The sequence below is a fragment of the Elgaria multicarinata genome, chromosome 3 (assembly GCF_023053635.1).
Source record: "Elgaria multicarinata webbii isolate HBS135686 ecotype San Diego chromosome 3, rElgMul1.1.pri, whole genome shotgun sequence".
Lineage (NCBI taxonomy): Eukaryota > Metazoa > Chordata > Lepidosauria > Squamata > Anguidae > Elgaria > Elgaria multicarinata.
This window is the reverse complement of record NC_086173.1, coordinates 6,568,429-6,590,518: the sequence shown is the minus strand read 5'-3', so window position 1 is coordinate 6,590,518 and position 22,090 is coordinate 6,568,429. Positions and strand designations below refer to the sequence as shown.

Sequence of the window (22,090 nt, the reverse complement as noted above, 5' to 3'; positions counted from 1 at the left end):
TGACATCGTAATGAAGCTCTTCCCATAGGCATCCACACATACAGCCTGCAGCGATCTTCCCAAAGGCCTCTTTCGTTAGTTTCATTATGACGTGATGTGGGGTGGGGAGGTGACTCAGCACAGCCCTGTTCCTGCTCGCGTGGTGTCGCCATTTTTATAATGCCTGAACAGGGTTTCTCTCCTCCTATACTGTCCTCAGCAGTATTGGGGCAACAATGTGTATACACTGCTGTCATAAGCAACACAGCCTCCAATGCAACCTATTGTAGAGAGGGCCATGTGTTCCCCATAGATTCCTTACGCTGCTCTGGAGAAAGCGGACATTCCTCCCTAATCAATGGAAGTCTTGCCTGGTCGCTTTGTAGCAGTCTGCCCTAAAGACGGCACTTTGCCCTTGCCTCTCCATGCCAGTTGGGCAGTGGGCAAAAAGGGAGATGAAGTGTGCCTGCTAGGAAGCTTGCAATTTTAGCTCTCCATTCTATGCAGTAACACCGGCATGGTTGACTTCATCGCGATTTGAATTTGCACCACATTCAGTGTGCAGCAGCCTAAGCACTTATTTGCTTGAGTTAGGCTATAAAGTTTCCAGCATTGTTTCCGCATCAAAACGTCAACAATGGACACCTGGAAATGAATGGCCCTTAGTTTTGTTGGGAGAGAATTGGAGGAGGAATGTAGAGGCTTCTCCCATGTCACTTATGTTGAACAGTGTTGCCTTTCCCCCAGGCCACACGCTGAACACAGCTAAGTCCCACTAAAAGCTACTGAAATGGGACCGGAAGCTGTTTATACTGATAGCAGAATCAAGTTGCAAAGATTTCCCTGTGCCAATTCAAGATGCAGGTGGGGAGTGGCAACTTTGCATGCTCCCACCAATCCCTGGGAAAAATAAATACATAAATAAAGGATCAACGTACCCAGACATAGCAAAATTAGCATGCCAGGTTGAACCAATCCACTTTATAGGATAGTTTTTATATATGCACTAATCTCCCCCATTACATGGGGAGAACACTGTGTGTAGGAGAAGCAGCGAGATCAAATGGGCCACATGCAGGTTGTTCACTTCCTCTTTCAAAAGAGGGAGTAACGAGGGACAAACACACGGGCAGAGAAGCAACGCTAAGCAAACACGATTTTCCTCATCTGATGGAGCTCTAAGAAACAATCCTAAGAAATAAAGGGAGTGAGTTGGGCAGGAGAAGGGGAAAATATAAGGATTTGGGTGTAGCAGAATACGATGCTTGGCCTGCTGGGGTCCCTGCTCTCCTTATCGACGGTGGTGGAAAAGCACAAGGATGCGCTCAAGAAGGCAGCACATATTCCTCTTTCTATTGACATGCCCAGAGATGAACAAGGATTAAATAGCACACAACAAATATACTGGGCCCCTGCCTTTATGGCAGCCATAGGCACCACGAGGTGCCTTGCACTCGCACGTGCGTTGCTTCTCAGCATCTGCACAGGAAGGAAGGCAAGTGTGAATTTTCCAGCCCAGCACCTCTGGAAAAATTAAAAAAATTAAAAAAGGGGGGAGGAGCTCTGCAGATACAAATAATAAAAATGGGGGGGGGAGGAAGAAGGCAGCCAGAGGACTGGGCAAACTACTCTGGCTGCCTGTTCCTCCCCACCCACCCCCATTTATTTTTCTTTTTATTATCTGTATCTGTGGAGCTCCGCAGGTATAGACAATAAAAAAATATTAAAAGGGGGGAGCCCTAACCCTAACCCTCTCCTCCCCCCCATGTTTTGTTTTTACTTCTCCAGAGGCGCAGGGCCACCCATGGCGACTAATCAGGAAGCGCCATGGGTTCCGCTGCCAAAAAAGTCAGGGTAAGTGCCCGACTTCTTTTGAAGCGGAGTTTCCAGGGTTTGCCCCCGGACGACTTCTCAACAGCAGCTGCCTCATTTAGATGACGTGCCACCCCGGGGCAAACCCTTTCTGTAGACGTGCCCCGGAACTCCTAGTACGGTGCCCTCAGTGCTGTCCGAGCCATGCAGAGTTTTGAAACCTACCGCATCTATCCCACCATGGTGTCACTTGCCACGCTATGATTGCTTCAGCGTCCAGAGACTTGAGAGGCCTCTGCTGTGGTTACCCCTATTCCAATACTCTCACCTCCCAGAGTGCTTGCAGGAGAACAGTTTGTAGCTGGACTGCCAGGAGGTTGTGCAAAACATATTGGGGCTGGAAAGCGTGGCATATAACAGGGTGGCCAGACTGGCTGCAGCCTCTGCTGTGACTTACCCTATGGACCAACCCCCATGCATTGGATCTAAACGTAGGAAAAACCAAACGCGGCCCCGGTGTACAAATATTTATTCCCTTTAACAAACAGCAGCTGTATGAAAAGCAGCAAATGCAGAACGTTGCAGGATTAGGATCAAGAAGGCAAAGGAAGGAGAGTTTGAGGATATGGGGAAAGCCCTGGCAAATGGATCTGGTTTAAATAAAATTTAAAAAAAAAACCACCCATATTGCAGTCTGTGGTGGACAGTCTTTCTGCTTCTGCATATAAAAAAATCCGCCAATTTACAAAAGAAACTGGCCTGACCTCCGCCACACTCCGTGAACACGCAGGCCGCTTTGGCTGCAGGGGAGAGGGCAAACCTGGAACTGCCTTGTGGTTGGACTGTGCCCTGCCCTGCCTTCCTGTCACTTCATTGCAGGGCAGACCTCAAGGCTTGTCCCTCGTGGTAGTTTTCCATCACTGTACTATTTGGCACTTCAAAATCTTCCAGGATGGCACCAGTTGGAGGGTGGGTGGTGGGAAGACTCTGGCAAAAGGGAGGCGCACTCATGCAAAGACTTGGCACAAAACGTTGTGGCACTAGAGGAAGCTCCACAGTTCAGGCATTGTCTCTTTCTGATCACGTTCCCCTCATTCAGATTAAATGGAAGCAGAGGACGCTGGGATATTGTTGGCAGGTTTTTGATAGGGTACATGTGTGTGGGGTGGTGGGGTGGGGTGGCGGAAGCTGAGGGAGCCCAGAAATGATTGAGAAACAAGATTACTCCCAACTAGGAAAGAAGAAAAACAAACACTCAACTCCCAGGGCTTCACGGTGAAGTTCACCAGTATCATTCCCCATCTAGGATTCTCCAATTTGTATGCAAAAGGAGTAAAACCAATGCGTCAGCATCTCCATCGCAAAACAAGCAATAGTAAAGCCTCTCCAGCCTGCTAGAAAATACTTTTTTTTAAAGAAAAAAAAAGTAGGAGCAGTTGTCCCATTTCTCAAATCACTCTTCAGGCCTGAGGATGCTGAAGCCTCCTTGAGGCCTGCGGGGTTTGGCTAGTTGACAGGCAAGACCATTGGCCCAGGGCTGTGGCCAGTTGCCAGAGCAGGCTGCCTGAGATTGCTAGGCCGGATTGCCCAAGGATTTAGCCAGTGGTCAGGGGCAGGGCTAAGTGCCCCTAGCGACGAAGATTAGTTGCCCGTCATGCATTTGAAACGGTTCTTGAAGTAGAAGAGGCTTTGCTTGAGGATCAGGCTGTCACTGGAGTTGGGATAGCGGAATTTGGCATACTGCTTCTCGCTCTCCGTCTTTAGCCAGGGCAGCTTGATCTTGGAGGCGTGGTCCACTACTACATTGGAGCAGGAGCCCACGTGCAGAATACCCAGGCCGTCGATGAAGAATTCTATATTTACAAGAAAGAAAAGGGCAGGGAAGGGGGTCAACACTGTCTTCGGGGCCTTAGGCAGGAAGCCGTCATACATACGTACATTTTTGGATTTTACTTGTACATTATTGTACATCAACTTGAGAATCGGGCTACTAACACAATGAATAAAAAACGAACAAGAATCCCACACCTTAATTCAGACCCGGTCAATATTCACAGTTGTGTTCCAACCATCTTCTGTGACTTGAAGCTTCATTCCACGTACCTACTTCCCTCGGATTATCCTCATAGTGCTAAGCTTTTGTGGTTGTTGTGGTTTTTGCTACCAGGTGACAGCGATCCTTTGCATACCAGGAAGTGAGTTTAAGGGGGGAAATGTAAAAAAATCATAAAAAATCAACGGATGACCCAATTCAATTCAAATTTGGTACGCATAAAGCTCTCCCTAATATCTATTACTGTGCCAGTTTTGGTGGCTTTATCTTTAAAGCCTACTCTTTTAAATCCTGCTCCTGCACCCCAGCGGCAGCTCGGAAGATACGCTCAAAAAGTAGGGGCTAAATACGGCAAATCTTTTTGCTTTATTGCACAATTAAGGCAGGATGCATGGGAGTACTTCACAATCAAAGCAGATTATAAGGTGGAAAACTTCTGAGTCCTTTGCATGCAATTCACCGTGATTGCACAGTATAATGCTGGTGTGACAAAGCTTTAAATCACCAGAAGGGATCCTGAGCACATCACTCGGTTTGTACTGTAATGGGTCTGTGGGCATCTTAGAACTTCTTAGCATTACATTTCCCAACAGCCCCTGCTCTGACCTGTGGTTCTGGGTGTTGCCTGCAGGTGAAGAAACGCAGTCAGGAGTGGGAGCAACACACACATACACAGCGACCCAATTCACATGACATGACAGCCCACCTTAGCTTAAGTTAGCCATGGGAGCTACTGCGTCGTGGGTTGTTCAAGGGGGTAGTCAACCTTCAATAACCCTAAAACAAGCTATGGCTTATTTGAGAGTTGTCTACCCCCTCAAACAACCTATGACACTGGGTCTGCATGACACTGCAAGCTATGACCGCACCACTGCTTGCATCTTCAAAATAGCGGCTAGCACACTCTGCTAAGCCCCACAGGGAAATTAAGCCATGGTGGCTTAGTGTTACGTCTTAACAGCGCCACAGAGGAAAAGGACTACAGCCTTGGAACAGGTCTGTGAGGACTGATGAAACACCAGTGAAGAGACGGGGTGAAGATGATTCTTTTTAGCAGGTTGAACCAAACTCAACGCTGGGACTCTTGGGAGAAAGCCCTAAAACAGGAAGGCCTAACGGGTCATTAAAGCTGTGTAGGTTTACTGTTTAACTGACAAATTGTTACATTTTGGATACAGTTCTCCTGTGTGTGCCACTCTCTAAGGCAGTGGTTCTCAACCTTCCTAATGCCGCGACCCTTTAATACAGTTCCTCATGTTGTGGTGACCCCCAACCATAAAATTATTTTCGTTCTTCTCTACACGATCCATTGTCATGGGATGGTTTGCAAATGAAAATAATACATAACAATAGCTTTAATAATACAAAAGATGATACATGACATAGTTCAGTCAATACAGTTTCCTAAGACCATCGGAAACATGTGTTTTCCGATGGTCTTAGGCGACCCCTGTGAAAGGGTCATTCGACCCCCAAAGGGGTCCCGACCCACAGGTTGAGAACCGCTGCTCTAAGGGCTCAATCCTGTCAATTTCTCCCTCGCTGGCTGGAAGCCAGCAGCAGGATGGAAGGAGGGAGATCTTCACTACCCTATCCTCAGCTCTTCCATGACTTTTGCTAGATGGGCTTTCAGCCCCTCTAAAAAGGTAACTTTGGATGGGGAGGGAAGGAGGCTGGAAGAAGCTGAGTATAACTCATATGGTGTCTTCTCATTTCTCCTCTTGTCCCTGCCCATTGGAATACCGCCTCTTCACCCTCTCTTGAGGTTGGTTTTCCGACCTCGAAGGGCAGCCAGCATGGTTCTCTCTATGCCAGCTACGAGGAGGAGGAGGGTCAGATCACTGTCTCCAGCCTCATAGCAGGGAGAATCCAATTTTTCCTACGGTCCTTGGACGCTCTGCCAGGGACCAGATGATTCCTCTCTAGGTAGCTGACAGCCTTCCCTGTTTATCCATACAAGCACCTGCTGTTTGCATTTACGTATGACTGTGATTGCTGGAACTCACCAGGTTAGTTCAGAGGTTACTAACACTGATGCATTCAGCACTTGCCTTCAGTCCTGATTATGTAGACATGTTAGTGCATTATGAATTCAGTATATTCCACAGGATTCTTTTTAGCTTCCTTGTACAGAAGGGGGAAGTGCTACCCCATGCCATATATATATATATATATATATATATATATATATATATATACACACACACACACACACACACACACACACACACACACACACACATACACACACACACACACACACACTAAGTATCATCTGTGCTGCCAACATCACTCACCGAGGTGGGCAACACGGCTGAGACGAGGGTCAAAGCCAACCTGCAGCACCTTCTCTGTACGCGCCAAGAAGAAATTGATCACACCATCAGTCACCACACAGTCCGGGAAGCCTTCGATGATGTGGTGGTAGCCCTGGCGGGTTCGCAGGCAATCTCCGTCCTCGCCACCAGGCTGCACGCTGATCTGCTGACGGTACGTGGTGGTGTAGCCGCTGATCTCCCGCACTGCTCCGCCCACCTGCCAGGGATAAGAGATGACTAAAACTGAATCCTGGCAAGATGGAAGCCCTATGGGTGAATGGTTCCTGAGTTCAGGAGATAGGCTCAATGCCTGTTCTGGATGGGGTTGCACTCCCTCTGAAAGATCAGGTCTGTAGTTTGAGAGTAGTCCTAGATCCATCACTGTGTCTGGAAGCCCAAGTGGCCTCGACGGCTTGGAGTGCCTTTTACCAGCTTTGGCTGGTTCACCAATTACAATCTCTCCTGGACAGGGATAGCTTGGCCACAGTAATAGAGGCGGTAGTAACCTCAGGACTGGATTGCCTGACTTCCAGGGGCCACCACACTGCACTCTGTTGCTCTGGAAGCTGAGCTAGTGCAGAACACAGCAGCTTGGTTGTTTTCGGGACCTGCCACTTTTCAGTATGCAACTCCTTTGCTGAGGGAACTACACTATTTGTACTGAAGCCCAGGTTTAAGGTTTTGATACTAGAGTACAAAACTATAAACAACTTGGGACCAGGATACCTGATAAAGAGTACCTTCTCCCTTACCAACCTGCCTGGTCACTGAGGTCATGTGTATGTATACCATACACATGATGGTATATCATGTGTATAATAGGCCTGCTCCTAGTGGTTCCACATAGACCTATAGCCTGACTGGAGTCCATCAAGAGAAGAGCCTTCAGTGTGGTGACCCCTGCAGGTGAGGCAGGCACCAACGCTGTGTTCCTTCTGGCGCCTCCAGAGAACAGTTCTATTCCAGGAAGAATTCCTTAACAGCTACAGTTTTTATTGGTATTCTGTTTTTAAAAAGTATAATTTTAATATGGTGTTTCACTCTCCCCCCCCTTTTCTTTTTTACTGTTTTGCTTCTTATGTTCACTGCTTTGGAATCTGTTTTAGATATGGAGTGGTATACATATTTTGTAAATTAAAAAAAAAAGACATTTGGGGTGGAGCAGAACAGGGTTGGGGTGCTCCCACCAGTTGGTCATGAAGAAACTGACACATATTTGTTGTTCCTTATTTAATTACATCATCCTTAAGCAGATGAAGCCTGGATCAAGAATGGAGGATGCAAACAATTCTGGATCTCAAAGAAAGCTTTGGGCCAGACATGGCCATGGCCATGGGACTCACATGAGAACTGCCCTGGTGGGACCAGACCAAAGGACCTTCTAATGCAGCATTCTTTCTCTCAACAGCAGCTAGCCAGCTGCCCCGCTTCTTCCCAGAGGCATGAAAAATGATGACCATTCCTGTTCTTCCTAGCATCTGGAGTTCAGAATAGTCTCAAACCTCAGGATGGTAGGCAGAGCTCTTCAAATAACCACCCCATTTTGGTCGGTCCTAATCAAGGTATTTTATTTATTTATTAAACTTATATACCGCTCCCATAGCCAGGGCTCTCTGGGCGGTTTACAGATATTAATCATCTTATTGTGGATACACCACCACCATTTTGGATTGTTTTACTTGGAGATCTATATTTGTCTTTCACGTTCCATTGATAAGGCTGTATTTTGATTTCTGAACTAACTGCGAAACTAGAAGCTGCAGTTAACAAACTAGGAAGCAACTTCAGCCCACGTGAGGTTCCTTTATCCCTGGCTCTCCCAACATGTCTCTGATTTGGGCCCAGCATGTACCACTAACCCATGCCTGATGGGTCTTGTCTGTCTCCTCTACTGCCAAGGCTATCAGGTTTTCACATCATGGCTTCAGGCTCCATTACAGGGATCTCTCCCACCTCCTGATATGATATTTTGATGCCATATTGTCTCACGCCCCATGCCCCTCCCCCCCCAAAGGTGTGGCTGATGGAGGAAAATGTTCTAGGACTCACCAGGTCCAAACTAGTCTTCTCAAGGACATCTACCAGCTTCTCCACTTTGGTGCGGGGTGTGAAGATGAAATCGTCATCCACCCACAGGACATATTTAGTGGTCACCTGGGAGATGGCCAGGTTCCTGCCGGCAAACCAGCCCTAGAAAGGGAGAGTACAGTTCCTGAAAACACCATTCAAGGCCATTGCCAAAGTCAATCCCATTGCCTCACAGCCACATATTGCTGCTTTTGCCACGAAGCAATGGATGATTCCGCCACTTTAACATCAGCTCAATCACTGGGCACAGTACCTCTTTATTGGGCCCCATGGACCCAAGTATTGCCATCCCATTCCACCCACAAACACCTAGATCCCCGGTCAGCAACTCCCTTTTGTCTCTGCATTAGCAACTAGGGTGCCAGGTAATTCACTAAGGGTCCCCCAGATTTGACTCATGGGCCCCCAGCTGCTGACCCATTACTGCTTCCTACCAACTTTATTACTAACTCTTATTAAGGTGCTGCCCCAATACTGTGGCCTTATTAAAGCACTGTTCCACACACACCCCATTTGTACCATGAATACAAGACAGCACCCTTGAACTCCATATTAAATTCACCCAACGTTTACTGAACTACTTCCTGGTGCTGAATTGGCAATCATTTAAAGCGGATTAGAATCATACATAAGAACGCATGGAAAAGGTACGCATCTTAACAAGGAAGACGGCCACAGTTAAAGTGTGATGAGGAGTAACTAAACCAAGATGAGAGTGTTGCCTCTCAACCAGGGGTTAAAGGCTCCCTACCCCGGCACGTTAGTAGCCAATCAAACACACGAGGCTGGAGAATGCTCTTAATCCATTTACTTCCGATACTGCAGTATGGGGGTGCTCTCTGGTTCTACAAAATGGAGGCACCAAGGTCCCTCCTGCTACCAACTGTCTCTGGAGAGGCCACCAGTGAGGGAGGAAGCAGCAGCCAGGCACCTCTCCACCGTGCCTGGGTCCAGCTCCAGCTGAGAGCCCCCTCCCTCCTGCTGCCAACGGTCTCTGCAGAGGCCACCAGTGAGGGAGGAAGCAGCAGCCAGGCACCTCTCCACCATGCCTGGGTCCAGCTCCAGCTGAGAGCCCCCTCCCTCCTGCTGCCAACTGTTTCTGCAGAGGCCACCAGTGAGGGAGGAAGCAGCAGCCAGGCACCTCTCCACCGTGCCTGGGTCCAGCTCCAGCTGAGAGCCCCCTCCCTCCTGCTGCCAACGGTCTCTGCAGAGGCCACCAGTGAGGGAGGAAGCAGCAGCCAGGCACCTCTCCACCGTGCCTGGGTCCAGCTCCAGCTGAGAGCCCCCTCCCTCCTGCTGCCAACTGTCTCTGCAGAGGCCACCAGTGAGGGAGGAAGCAGCAGCCAGGCACCTCTCCACCGTGCCTGGGTCCAGCTCCAGCTGAGAGCCCCCTCCCTCCTGCTGCCAACTGTTTCTGCAGAGGCCACCAGTGAGGGAGGAAGCAGCAGCCAGGCACCTCTCCACCGTGCCTGGGTCCAGCTCCAGCTGAGAGCCCCCTCCCTCCTGCTACCAACTGTCTCTGGAGAGGCCACCAGTGAGGGAGGAAGCAGCAGCCAGGCACCTCTCCACTGTGCCTGGGTCCAGCTCCAGCTCAGAGCCCCCTCCCTCCTGCTGTCACCTGTAACTGCTGAACTTTCCAACTAAGATTGTAGTGCCTGAATTTGCTTTGCTTTCCCCCCTCCTCCTCCTCCCTCCCAATCCCCTTTCCTTTTGCGTCATGTCTTTTAGATTGCAAGCCTGTGGGCAGGGACTGTCAAGAAATACTTTTGTAAGCTGCCGTGAGAGCCTTTTTTGGCTGAATGGCGGCATAAAAATCCTTAAATAAATAAATAAATAAATAGGCCCTGACTACAAGAGAATGTTAGTCTCTTTCTAACCCTTCTATTGGTCAGTTCTGGATTAGCAAGTTAAGTTACATTCGATTTGCAATCTCAGTGAGTCATAGTGTTGGAAAAGTGCCCTCTCTGAGGCAGAGTTGCTAACGAAATGTTGCAAAATGTCTATGAGAAGCCATTCTTCGGATAAAGCAAAATCAAGGGAATGTTCTCTTAAAGAACATTTACTACCTATCTCTTTGTATTGATGCCTGCCAAAAGAACATGCCATGTCTTCTCTTTTTCAGCTAGAAATTTCCTGTTAGATGGTGCCTACGTATTTGACACCAGTGAAGATAGTATATAAAACCTAGCTACCTCCCTTGTGAGGTAGGCACATGCTTTGCAGCAATTAGCTCCTTGTGTCTCTTATTCTGCAGAATAAACATTGTTTGACCCATACTTCATCTCCTCTCCTCCTTGTGTGCTGTATTGGACTTGCTACACCAGGGAACAAGCAATTTTTGCAACAATAGGTTACATTTGAAGCTCCATTGGTTGAAAGTTTTCCTCTTTGTCTGCTAGCACATGATGTCCACCATTAAGGAATGCAAATCTGGCATGTAGCCACCTGTAGCCACCCTTTGGCAGAGAAGCCATCTTTAACCCTTGGCACATAACTTTCTTAGGCAAGATGAAATCTCTCCCTGCCTCTATCAATTGGATTACCACTCATGCCCTATCAAGAATTTTGGGTCATAAAAATCGAATATTCCATGACACAAGCAGGCAATAGAATTGCCCGTCTTAGCAAGCGTCCATCAGGCCCTTCCCTCGCCCCATTTCAGGAGCTTGGAGCCCAAGGAGAAGTTCCCATCATGCCCTTAGAGAACCCATCACATGGAACCCTGCAGAGCACTTAGTAAGGTGGCCCTGTCAGGCCTGAGGCCTTCTGACAGTCTCGCCACACCTTGCCAAAGGGCATGAAGTACTGTTCAATGTGGGGTCCCTGCACATGTTCAGTGGTCAGACTGTCGTCAGCAATGATGATGGTCACTGTAGGGTAAAACTTGCGGATGCTGTTGATCAACTCTCGCAGCTTGTCATAGCGCAAGAAGGTCTTGGTTGCTATGGTGACCAGGGCACTGATGTCATATTCTGCTGGGGAGAAGAAACAGGAGAGGTTGACAGGGCCTCTGAGGGATGGGACGCATCAAAGGGGGGGGGAAACCCCACATTCTTCACAGTGCTAAAAGTCCAGGTTAAAAGAACAACATATACAAGATCTATTTACATAGGATATTTAGAGGATTTCTACACTGCACTTCAACCATATTTCCAGGGTATTTAACAAGGAAGAAGGGCATTGCCAGGTGCCAAAACAGCAACAGAGTGGGCAGTAGGTGAGCCACCTCAGTCCTGGGGAAAGAGTGTATTAATTTATTTGCTTTATATCCCACTCTTCCTCTCAAGGGGCCCAGGGCGGCTTGTGTTCCATCAGCAGGACACCACAGCATCTCACTATGGTGCAGTGCTCAAATAGGCCACTAGAGAGCAAGAGACACCCTGGAAAGACACACAGTTAAGCACAATGCTTGCATCATCATCATCAGCAGCAGCATTATTATTCTAAGTATCTATATACTACCCTTCATTAACACATTCCAGGGCAGTGTACAAAATTCATTAAAACAGCCATTAAAACCAGCAAATTACGATGATAAGCAGTTGTTCATATCTCATAACAATGGGTGCAGTAGGAGGCAATGGTTAAAAGGTACATCTGTACAGGGCTTCATCTAAGCCTTGACTTGGGCTCTTCCCCAGGGCCTGTTGTGAAAGCCAAAGCTCAGCTCTGGAGCAAGCAGTGTTATAAGGACATGAGCACCTCTAAGAATGCGGTGAACTCAGGGGTCCAGGTAGGGGTGGGGTGACACCCTGCACATGCTCAGGGACACTCTTACTTCTGGACTTCCAAGTCTGAGCCTGGCCACAGCAAACAGGCTCCAAAGCTCAGATGTTTCCTCAGCTTTCCCCATGAGTGGTCTGTCCGTGGACCCCATCCGTTGCACTCACCTCCACTGGCCCCTCCGCTGGGGGATCCTGGGTTGTAGAGCCTGGGGGTGGGCGCATGGCGTATGCGAATGATGAAAGATGCATGATGCTCATCAGTAGAAAACTGCACTGGAAAACAGAGGAGGCAGAACACCAGTCTAGGACTGCATTCACTTACTTAAACAGATAGCCAACATAGTCTAGCTTGAGGGGCTCACCTTCCTCTACCTTTCACAAATACTTGCTGCCCATGAGCAAACGTCCTCACATAGAGGATCATATTTCTCGGAACAGGTGTACCATAATGGCTAAGAGTTTGGCGTGGGAAGCCCCCCAGTTTGAAATCTCACCTGAGCCAGGAATTTACTCGTTAGCTTTATCCAAACCTCTACCTACCATCTCATCCTCAGCACCCACCTCTCCTTTGCAATATGGGGATAATGAGGTTGCCTACATGAAGCTGTTAACTGGCTGTTAATTCACTGTATCTACTTTTGGTTTCATCACAGAACTGAGATCCGAGCACGACATGAGGAGCGTTTCCTTTTCTGCTACATAACCTCAAGGTGGCACTGTGGTATACCAGAATAGTATACTGGTGAACTTTACAACTAAGATTGTAGTGCCTGAATTTGCTTTCCTTCCCCCCCCTCCTCCTCCCTCCCAATCCCCTTTCCTTTTGTGTCATGTCTTTTAGATTGTAAGCCTGTGGGCAGGGACTGTCAAGAAATACTTTTGTAAGCCGCCGTGAGAGCCTTTTTTGGCTGAATGGCGGCATAAAAATCCTTAAATAAATAAATAAATAAATAAATAGTGCAAATACACAAGAGGAAATTACCCTTCTTTCACTTTCACATTTTAATGCCACATTTTCCCTGATATAAAAAGAACTTGCCAAAAGTGCTGATTAGACACAGATGTGAACTTAGAGGGTCACAATGTTGTCTAAAGAACACGTAAACAACCGTGAGCAGGGAATGACGAGCGCACAATAAATACCTTGTGTAGAAAAACCCAATAATACTAATCTACCTTACAGGGCTGACGTAAGGATTACAGAAATAAGAGTACATGAAGCACTTTGAACATTTGGCACTTTCTATAATAAACGCTAAGTATTATTACATTAAGGCAGGGCTGACCTAATGATGGGTGGCTGGGGCAGTTTACAAACCATCCTGAAACCCTAGAGCAAGCCATGGTTTTCAGGGTGATTTGGATTCCACCCCGGCCATCTACCGCCACTGGGACTGGACGTCATGACAACCCCCATTCAAACCCCATGAGGGAAATTATGCTAATTAGGGAGCTCACAACTGACACACCTGGGGAGGGAAAATAAGTCACCGTGGCTTATTTTCCCTCCGTGATTGTGCAAACTGAGGAGGGCCTGAGCTGGAGGGGACAGATCAGGATTGTGGTTGATCTCCATGAAATCATCGATCCAGTGTGCGACAACTGTGAAAAATTCTGTATTAGGGTGTGTTGCGAGAGGAATTGAAAATAAAATGGCCAGTACTGCAATCCTTTCATTCAAATCTCTACCTCCAGGATCAAAGGCAGGGTGTCACCCAATACCAGTTGCTGGGGAACATGGTTAAGGGGGTGCTCTCTTGGTGCACATCCTGCTTGTGGGCTTCCCATTGGGGCAGCTGGTTGGCTACTGTGAGAACAGAGTGCTGGAATAGATGGATCTTGGTCTGGTCCAGCGGGGCTCTTCTTACATCCCTATGCTACTCATAAGATTGTGCTGGAAGTCACCTCGGACAAGAAAATCCCCTCTGCTCTGCTCTGCTCTTCTGCAATGAACCAAGGTAGTTTTAGCATGGTATAAAGCACACTGCAGCCCAGTCAAAAGATAGGCCCCTTTTAGCAAAACAGTCCATCCTCCTGTTTCAGTCATTTGGGAGTGGGCGGGTGGGAACACGAGCAGGGAGGAGAAAGGAGGAAAACAGGCCATTTGTAGCAGGCTCCCTCCCCGTCACTAGCGCTTTGCAGAGAGGAGGCAGCACCACAAAGCAGACGGCTTCCTTTCAAACAGCTACAGACAAACTGACACTGCTTCAGAGGAGGAGGAAATCCACAGTGTGATCATTCCCCTCTCTTGGCAAAGCCCTCGGCTCCACAGGGAAATGCTGTCGATTGCCTCATTTAAAGTGGCAGGAGCCACTCCAAAGTGGGAGTCCTCTCTTCACTTGGCAACTGTTTTCCCCCCCAAGTAAGTGGGCTCAGATGGTGATTTGGCAACAAAGGGTACCCACCTCCCACCCCCGGGGAGTGATGCTCTTTTAGGGAAACAACCCCTACATAGAAATTGGCACTTTTTGCCGTACAAGAAAGCCCCCATAAAAATTCAGCCCAGCCTTAAATATAAATCAGATTGGAACTTATAAATTTTACATTTCTCTGCCCTTTGTGAGAATATCATTCAAGTGTACCTAGGGAGGTGGTGGGCTCTCCCACACTAGAGGCCTTCAAGAGGCAGCTGGACACCCATCTGTCAGGGATGCTTTAAGGTGGGATTCCTGCATGGAGCAGGGGGTTGGGACTCGATGGCCTTATAGGCCCCTTCCAACTCAACCATTCTATGACTCTATGATACTATGACCCTCATTCTTCTAAAGTAGCCTTGCTGAATCCGGCATGCTCCAGGTGTGTTGGACTACAACTCCCATCATTGCTAGCCAGCAGGCTGGGTAATGGGAGTTGTAGTCCAATACATCTAAAGCCCACCAGGTTGGGCAAGGCTGTTCTAAACAATCCACCTACTCTTCTAGAATTTCTCTTGTGTGATCATTTCCAAGAAGACTGAATCCTAAGAGGTTCTAACCCTTTAAAAAGGGATCCTTGCTGTTGGGTCAACACTTGCCAACAAAACGAGGTGACTTCCTTCTCTGCAAGCCTCTGCCAAAGGAAGTGAGGCAGGTGGCTACCAGAAGGAGGGCCTTCTCTGCTGTGGCACCCCAGCTGTGGAATGAGCTCCCTAAGGAGGTTCGCTTGGCACCTACATTATATGCTTTTAGACGCCAGGTGAAGACCTTTTTATTCTCCCAGTATTTTAACAGTCTATAAATAAATTTTAACTTGGTGTTTTAAATCTGTAATTTGGCATTGCTGCTGTTTTTATCTGGTTGAGCTTTTATATTGTATTTTGTACTATGGTTTTATACTGTTGTTTTACACTTTGAATGTTTTTAATTTTTGTGAACTGCCCAGAGAGCTCCGGCTCTTGGGTGGTATAGAAATGTAATAAATAAATAAATAAATAAATAAATAAATAAATCCACATCCCAGATTCCTGGTAAGAGGAACTCAGCCAGCTCTGCAGGACTGGGTAGGACCTCTGTCAAGATCCTGAAGACATGCTGGCAGTACAGGTTCCAGCGAATCCTGGCTACAAGAGTCCCTGTGTAAACAGAGTATTTTCAGCAGGCTTTCTCAGAAACAAGTCCCAGTGATTTAAATGGGACTAACTTCCTAGAAAGTGTGCTTGGGATCACAACCTTCAAGCCTACTTTGCTGACTCTGGGCCTCTATTTCTGGTCTTCCACATCGCCCTGCAAGGGCCTCAATGATTTTGTCAATACCGCATTGTTTAGCCTCAGTCCCAGGGGCAAGTCAGCAACGAACCCTCCCAGGACCGCCTGAACAGCCGGCACAGATTATTCACTCGCACAGTTGTCAGCCCAGAAGAACTCGGATGCCTTCTGTGTGGCTCTATGGCAGCCTTCCCAATGTGTGTTGAACTACAACTCCCATAATGATGGGAGTTGTAGTCCAACACATCTGGAGGGATGTGTATAGTCTTTTCAAGGTGTTTAGAGTACCACTATGGGGCTGGCTGTTATTGCTGATGTCATTATTAATGTGAATTAGGCCAATTATTGCTTTTTCGGATGTACAAGCACCCCTATATCTATCCTGCAAGAGGCTTGAACTTTTGTACTTGCTCCATGCAGGTATGCACAAAAGGTAAAAATGTCTTGCACCGTCTCCATGCCAGGATGTGCAAAACGCTTATGGGCACGCAAAGCGCCTGCCGTCTCTTCCGTACCCCTGCTTTCCACAAGAGCCCACAAAACTTACCAGGGGCAGAAAAGGGGGAGTTGGTTGCGGAGGGCCTTCTCCCCAGTGGAAAAGATGCAAATTTCTGCTGAGGTCGCTGAGATTAGTAGTTTCAGTTCTCACCCTGGTGGAAAATGGATGCTTGGAAGCCCCGAGGTGGCCCTGCAGTTGTTCTGCATCGATTATACAACACAGCAGCCACCTAGAAGTCATTGCAGGGCTTTCCAGAGAATCTCCACATTTTAAAAGTCAGGGACTTACCCCAACTTTTCAGGATGGAATGAGGAGAACACGGCCCTTCAGCCATCTAACCTCACTCCATCCCAATGCAGAGGCATGGCCGGGCGGATGGCAACCCCTGGCTGGTCGCAGTCCATCCGGGCAGAGGGCAGGGGGCAGGCCCTGCTGCCAGAAATGCCACGCTTTCGCTGTGTGTCAGGATTAGCAACTGACACAGCAAAAGCATAGATTTTTGCTTATTGCAGTGACAACCCACCACTGTGTAGGCAGCCCCCAGGAGAGCCAGAGGTGCCCTGGGCTGCTTCCCCCTCCCACCACCACCACTACAGGCAAGTCCCCGGGTTCCTCCTCATAAGTCAGGCTACTGCTCACTTATGAGGAGTCAAATTTCTTGCAACATCTCTTAATTGTTATGCCCATACAGTAGATGGTAGGACTGAGGATGAGAGATTGTGGTTTGCTTCAGGTCATGTAATGGCAGAGGTTTGAACTGGGGACTTGCTGGCTCACAGCTTAACACTTCTAGGTCCATGCTATTAATATGTTACTACATTATGCTGCAAATCTGTTGGGGGTCCCCACCAAGACAGAGGCCTACAAAGGATACACCTGCTGCACACACCCCCTAAAGAACAACCCTGCCTCAAAGCCTTTGCTTACATCCCCACAAGGGCTCCTGCCTTGATGCAGATTCCCTCGGTTCTCTGTGCAAACTCTCTCAGCAATGCCTGCTGTGTCCCTCCAGTTCTCCGCCTTCAAGTCCCAATGCTGTGGGGTTGCAAAGACTGCCCCCATACCCACCTGTATCAGCGGTGTTGGGATGGAAGAGCGTGTTGGTGTAGGTGACAAACTGCATTTGCCGGTTGAGGTTGTCCAGCTGGGATCCTGACAGGGTGAGGTGCATTCCTCCCTCCCCTTCCACCTTGACACCTTCTACTTCTGCAACCACATCAAAGGTGCCCATTGTAGCGGTCAGGTTGACCTGCCAGAGGAGTAAAAAAAAAATGACAGGGTCAAGTGCGAAGGAAGCCAGCGTCCGCTTTTAGGATCAAGCTGGCCAATTGTCTACTTGGGAACAGAACAGAACTTTTTCTAGGACACACCATAGATCACACATAAAAAACAGTCCCAACTAGAATACAAGGCTATCAGCTATAAATAAAAGCAACTCAAAACATATTTGTTCACACAGGCTTTCCCTGAACTGTAAGGGACTATGACATTGCCCAGTCACAGGGCGTTGTTTTTATATTTATTTTATATCAATATTGTTATATTTTATATTGAGTTTATATTTTATATTTTCCTATTTTATATTTATTTTATATTGTTTTAGAGAAGCATGTTAGTGTGAACCACTTAGGGATTTTATTATATTATGGTATAAAAGTATCTCTACCTGTAAAGCTGAAAGTATATATGTACGTATATCTTTAAAACATTTGTATCCCGCCCTATATCATTAAGATCTCAGGGCGGCATACAGATAAAAGCATACAGTATAAAACACTAAATATGCACAGTTACAAACAAATTAAGCCATGAACCAAGTTAAAACAATATATAATTTAAAAGCAGTTAAAACAGTTAAAACAATGTGCCATCTTAGTTATTATTATTATTATTATTATTATTATTATTATTATTAATTTATTTATATAGCACCATCAATGTACATGGTGCTGTACAGAGTAAAACAGTAAATAGCAAGACCCTGCCGCATAGGCTTACAATCTAATCAAATCATAGTAAAACAATAAGGAGGGGAAGAGAATGCAAACAGGCACAGGGTAGGGTAAGCAGGCACAGGGTAGGGTAAAACTAACAGTGTAAAGTCCGCACAACATCAAGTTTTAAAAGCTTTAGGAAAAAGAAAAGTTTTTAGTTGAGCTTTAAAAGCTGCGATTGAACTTGTAGTTCTCAAATGTTCTGGAAGAGCGTTCCAGGCGTAAGGGGCAGCAGAAGAAAATGGACGGAGCCGAGCAAGGGAAGTAGAGGCCCTTGGGCAGGCGAGAAACATGGCATCAGAGGAGCGAAGAGCACGAGCGGGGCAATAGTGTGAGATGAGAGAGGAGAGAGAGGAAGGAGCTAGACCGTGAAAAGCTTTGAAGGTTAACAGGAGAAGTTTATATTGGATTCTGAAGTGAATTGGAAGCCAATGAAGCCAGTGAATTTAACCATCAAAGGCTTTGTTAAAAAGCCATGTTTTTACTTGGCGTCGAAATGAAATCAATGTTGGTGCCAGTCGGGCCTTCAAGGAGAGGGCATTCCACAGTCTGGGTGCTACAGCAGAGAAAGCCCTCTCCCTTGTCCCATCATAGCGTATATGTTGCGTTGGTGGGATGCAGAGAAGGGCTCCTCTAACAGATCTCAAGTCTTCAGCAGGCATATATAAGGAGAGGCGCTCCCTCAAGTATCGAGGTCCCAAGCCATCTAGGGCTTTAAACGTCATTACCAACACTTTGAATTCCGACCGGAAGCATATAGGCAGCCAGTGCAGTTCCTTTAAGACCGGTGTTATGTGGATTTGTATGTCCGGAAATGTTTACCCACTTCCAGATGAGTTAGAAACTTGAAATTTGGCATGCTGATAGGTTTGGCTGTACAATGTACAAGAAAAATCTAAAACCAGGAATTATTTGGCTTAAAGTATTTTTTTTTAAGAATTTAATAAAAACATAGGCTTACTACTACAACTCCCAGCATGCCTTGGGTGGAAGACCAGATTACTGGCCTTTGGCAGCCATTGTAATATAAAAAAAACACTTTGTAAACATGTCTCAAGGACTGAGGTGCTTCTTCCCTCCAATGCTTTTGCACTGGAGGCAACCAGGAGCCTAGCAACAAGCCAGCCAAAATCAGACATCATCTATCGCTGAAATTTTTACTTCATGTTGGTAAATTGGATTGCAGGCTGTTGAGGGGGGGGGGGGGGAAAGGTATATCCCTTTAAAATAAAGACATGTATGAATCTCTGAGGTCACAATAATGCCTACACAACAATGCTTTGAATTCCAGCTGAACTGTCAGTTGTCCTTTTCATTTCAAATTGCTCTTGGGACCCATCAGCTAGCTATAAATAAATAAGGAAGAAGAAGAAGAAGAAGAAGAAGAAGAAGAAGAAGAAGAAGAAGAAGAAGAAGAAGAAGAAGAAGAAGAAGAAGAAGAAAAAGAAGAAGAAGAAAAAGAAGAAGAAGAAGAAGAAGTGGTGCAAGTTGCTTACCTGTAACTGTAGTTCTTCGAGTGGTCATCTGTGCATTCACACTTAATGGGGCTCTGCGCCTGCGCGGAGCCTCAGTCGGACTTCTAATAGCTGAGAACTTTTGGGGAGGGAACTCCTCCCCCACTGTCATGTGGTATATATATGGTATTCTCACCCACTCCCTCAGTTCCTCGAGACCGAAAGTCGATCCCAGGCTTCTGGAGAACCCATGCCTAGGTACTGACAGATTTACTGACACCGAAGCGGGACGGTGGGGGGGGGGTAGTGTGAATGCACAGATGACCACTCGAAGATCTACAGTTACAGGTAAGCAACTTGCATTTCTTCTTCGTGGTCTCTGTGCATCACACTTAATGGGGCGATTAGCAAGCCCACTTACCGGAGGTGGGTAAGGTGTCTCATCGCAATATCGACGAGAGCACGGCTTTCCCAAAACGAGCGGTGGATCTGGCGTGTATATCCATCTTGTAGTGCTTAATGAATGTGGAATGTGATGACCAGGTAGCTGCTTTACACAGATTGGAGAGGGGAATCCCTCTGGCGAATGCTGTGGAGGTTGCTACTCCTCGTTTGGAGTGAGCCTTGACCTGGGTTGGAAGGTCTCTTTTGGAGATTTGGTATGTTAGCTGGATTGTCTGACGGATCCAGGTGGCGATACGTTGTTTAGATACCGGTGTGCCTTTCCTAGGTTCTCCATAACAGACGAATAGTCTCTGTGTGGACCTAAAGGATTGGGTTCTAGCCTTGTAAAATGCTCTGCGCACATCCAGTGAGTGTAATTGTCTTTCCAGGTTGGAAGTCGGATTGGGGAAGAAAGCTGGTAGTGATATTGTCTAATTGATGTGGAAGTCGGATGCCACTTTTGGAAGGAAGGAGATGTCTGGGCGCAATGACGCTGATTCTTTGTGAAACATCAGGTAAGGAGGGTCAACTGTTAGAGCTGAAAGTTCACTGACTCGTCTGGCTGAGGTAATGGCAACTAGAAAGGTGACTTTCCAAGAGAGAAATTGGAGAGTGCAAGTTGCCATAGGTTCGAAGAGTTCAGCCGTAAGGATTTTTAGTACCAAGGGTAAGTCCCATGAAGGTGCTTGTATTCTGAGAGGTGGTGCAAGATTGTTCAAGCCTCTAAGGAAGGACCTGACAAGTGGGTGGCAGAATAGAGTGTAGCCGTCAATGGACGGTCGAGAATCCGATTTGGCTCTAATCGATGAGGGTTTAAGCCCTGTGTCGAAGAGGTTTGTCAGGAATTGGAGGATGTCTGTTACTGGGCCATGGATTGGATCGAATCTGTGGTCAGTTGCGAAGCATTGAAAGGCTGTCCATTTTGATGTGTATGAACGTCTCGTGGATGGTCATTTAGAAGCATCGAGTATTCTCTGGACTTGGCTAGGTATTAAGGCGGGTGGTGTACTTTCCATGCCGTGAGTTTTAGGGTTTTCAGGTCTGGATGGTGAACCCTGCGGTGGCTGTGAGATATGAGATTGTGTTGCAATGGGAGATGTATGTATTGTCCTTGTGCTAGGCGGAGTAGTGTGTGGAATCGTGTTTGGCATGGCCACCACGGTGCGATGACAATAGCATCCGTGTTCTCTCTGGTAATTTTTGCCATTACCCTCGTTAGGAGGGGAAAAGGTGGGAACAGGTAAAATAGTGTCCCTGACCAATGTATGGAGAATGCGTCCCCGAGTGATGTGTGGTGTCCTCCTCTGGAGCAAAAGTCGCAGCAGGCAGTGTTCTGTGGGGAGGCAAATAGGTCTATCGTAGGTTGTCCCCATTTGAGAAATATGGATTGGCGAATGTCGGGTGCTAGTTCCCATTCGTGACATGTCTTTGATGAGTGGCAAAGAGAGTCTGCTAAAGTATTGGAGACGCCCGCGATGTGAACCGCAGTGAGGCGTATGTCTCTGGACATTGTCCAAGTAAGAATTGTGATTGTAAGATTGACAAGTGGTGGTGAGTGGGTGCCTCCTTGCTTGTTTAGGTGCCATAATACGGATGTGTTGTCCGTGAGAATTTGGATTTGGCAGCCTGTAATGTCTGGCTCGAAAGCAATCATTGCTTTCCATACGGCGAGGAGTTCTAGTTTGTTGATATGGGAATGGGTCTCGGAAGTGGACCAGAGACCTTGTGCTTGGAGGTTGCCGCAATGGGCTCCCCATCCCTTGAGGGATTCGTCTGTTGTTATGGTACTTGTGTGGCGGGGAGCTAGGAATGGGGTGCCCTGAGTCAGGTTGGAGATGTCCATCCACCAGAGTAGGGATCGTGCTGTGGTGTGTGGGAGGGAGAGACAGATCCGACGGCCGTCGGATGCGAAATCGAAAACTTTTGTTAGCCATAACTGGAGGGGTCTCATTTTGAGCCTCGCCCACTCCACAATGGCTATGGTTGCTGCCATGTAGCCTAGAAGTCTCTGGATAGTGTGCGCAGTCGTGCGCTTTTTGTA

At 47.4% G+C, this 22,090-nt stretch overlaps 1 protein-coding gene across 7 annotated transcripts in view; it reads right to left on the bottom strand.

Moving 5' to 3' along the window:
• Positions 1-2,303: 2,303 nt before the first annotated feature.
• Positions 2,304-22,090, bottom strand: part of B4GALNT1 (beta-1,4-N-acetyl-galactosaminyltransferase 1) — an 81,013-nt gene continuing 61,226 nt past the window's right edge. For 5 of the 7 annotated variants that reach the window (XM_063119201.1, XM_063119200.1, XM_063119198.1 and 2 more), the window contains 6 exons: positions 17,226-17,406; positions 12,141-12,248; positions 11,035-11,225; positions 8,212-8,352; positions 6,142-6,379; positions 2,304-3,644 (listed from right to left, as the gene is read on the bottom strand). In XM_063119201.1, coding sequence (XP_062975271.1) covers positions 3,433-3,644; positions 6,142-6,379; positions 8,212-8,352; positions 11,035-11,225; positions 12,141-12,248; positions 17,226-17,406 — 1,071 coding nt within the window. In that variant the 3' untranslated portion in view covers positions 2,304-3,432. Of the gene's footprint in view, positions 3,645-6,141; positions 6,380-8,211; positions 8,353-11,034; positions 11,226-12,140; positions 12,249-17,225; positions 17,407-22,090 lie in introns of those variants that run through there. The other 2 variants (XM_063119197.1, XM_063119203.1) reach the window with 2 other exon arrangements.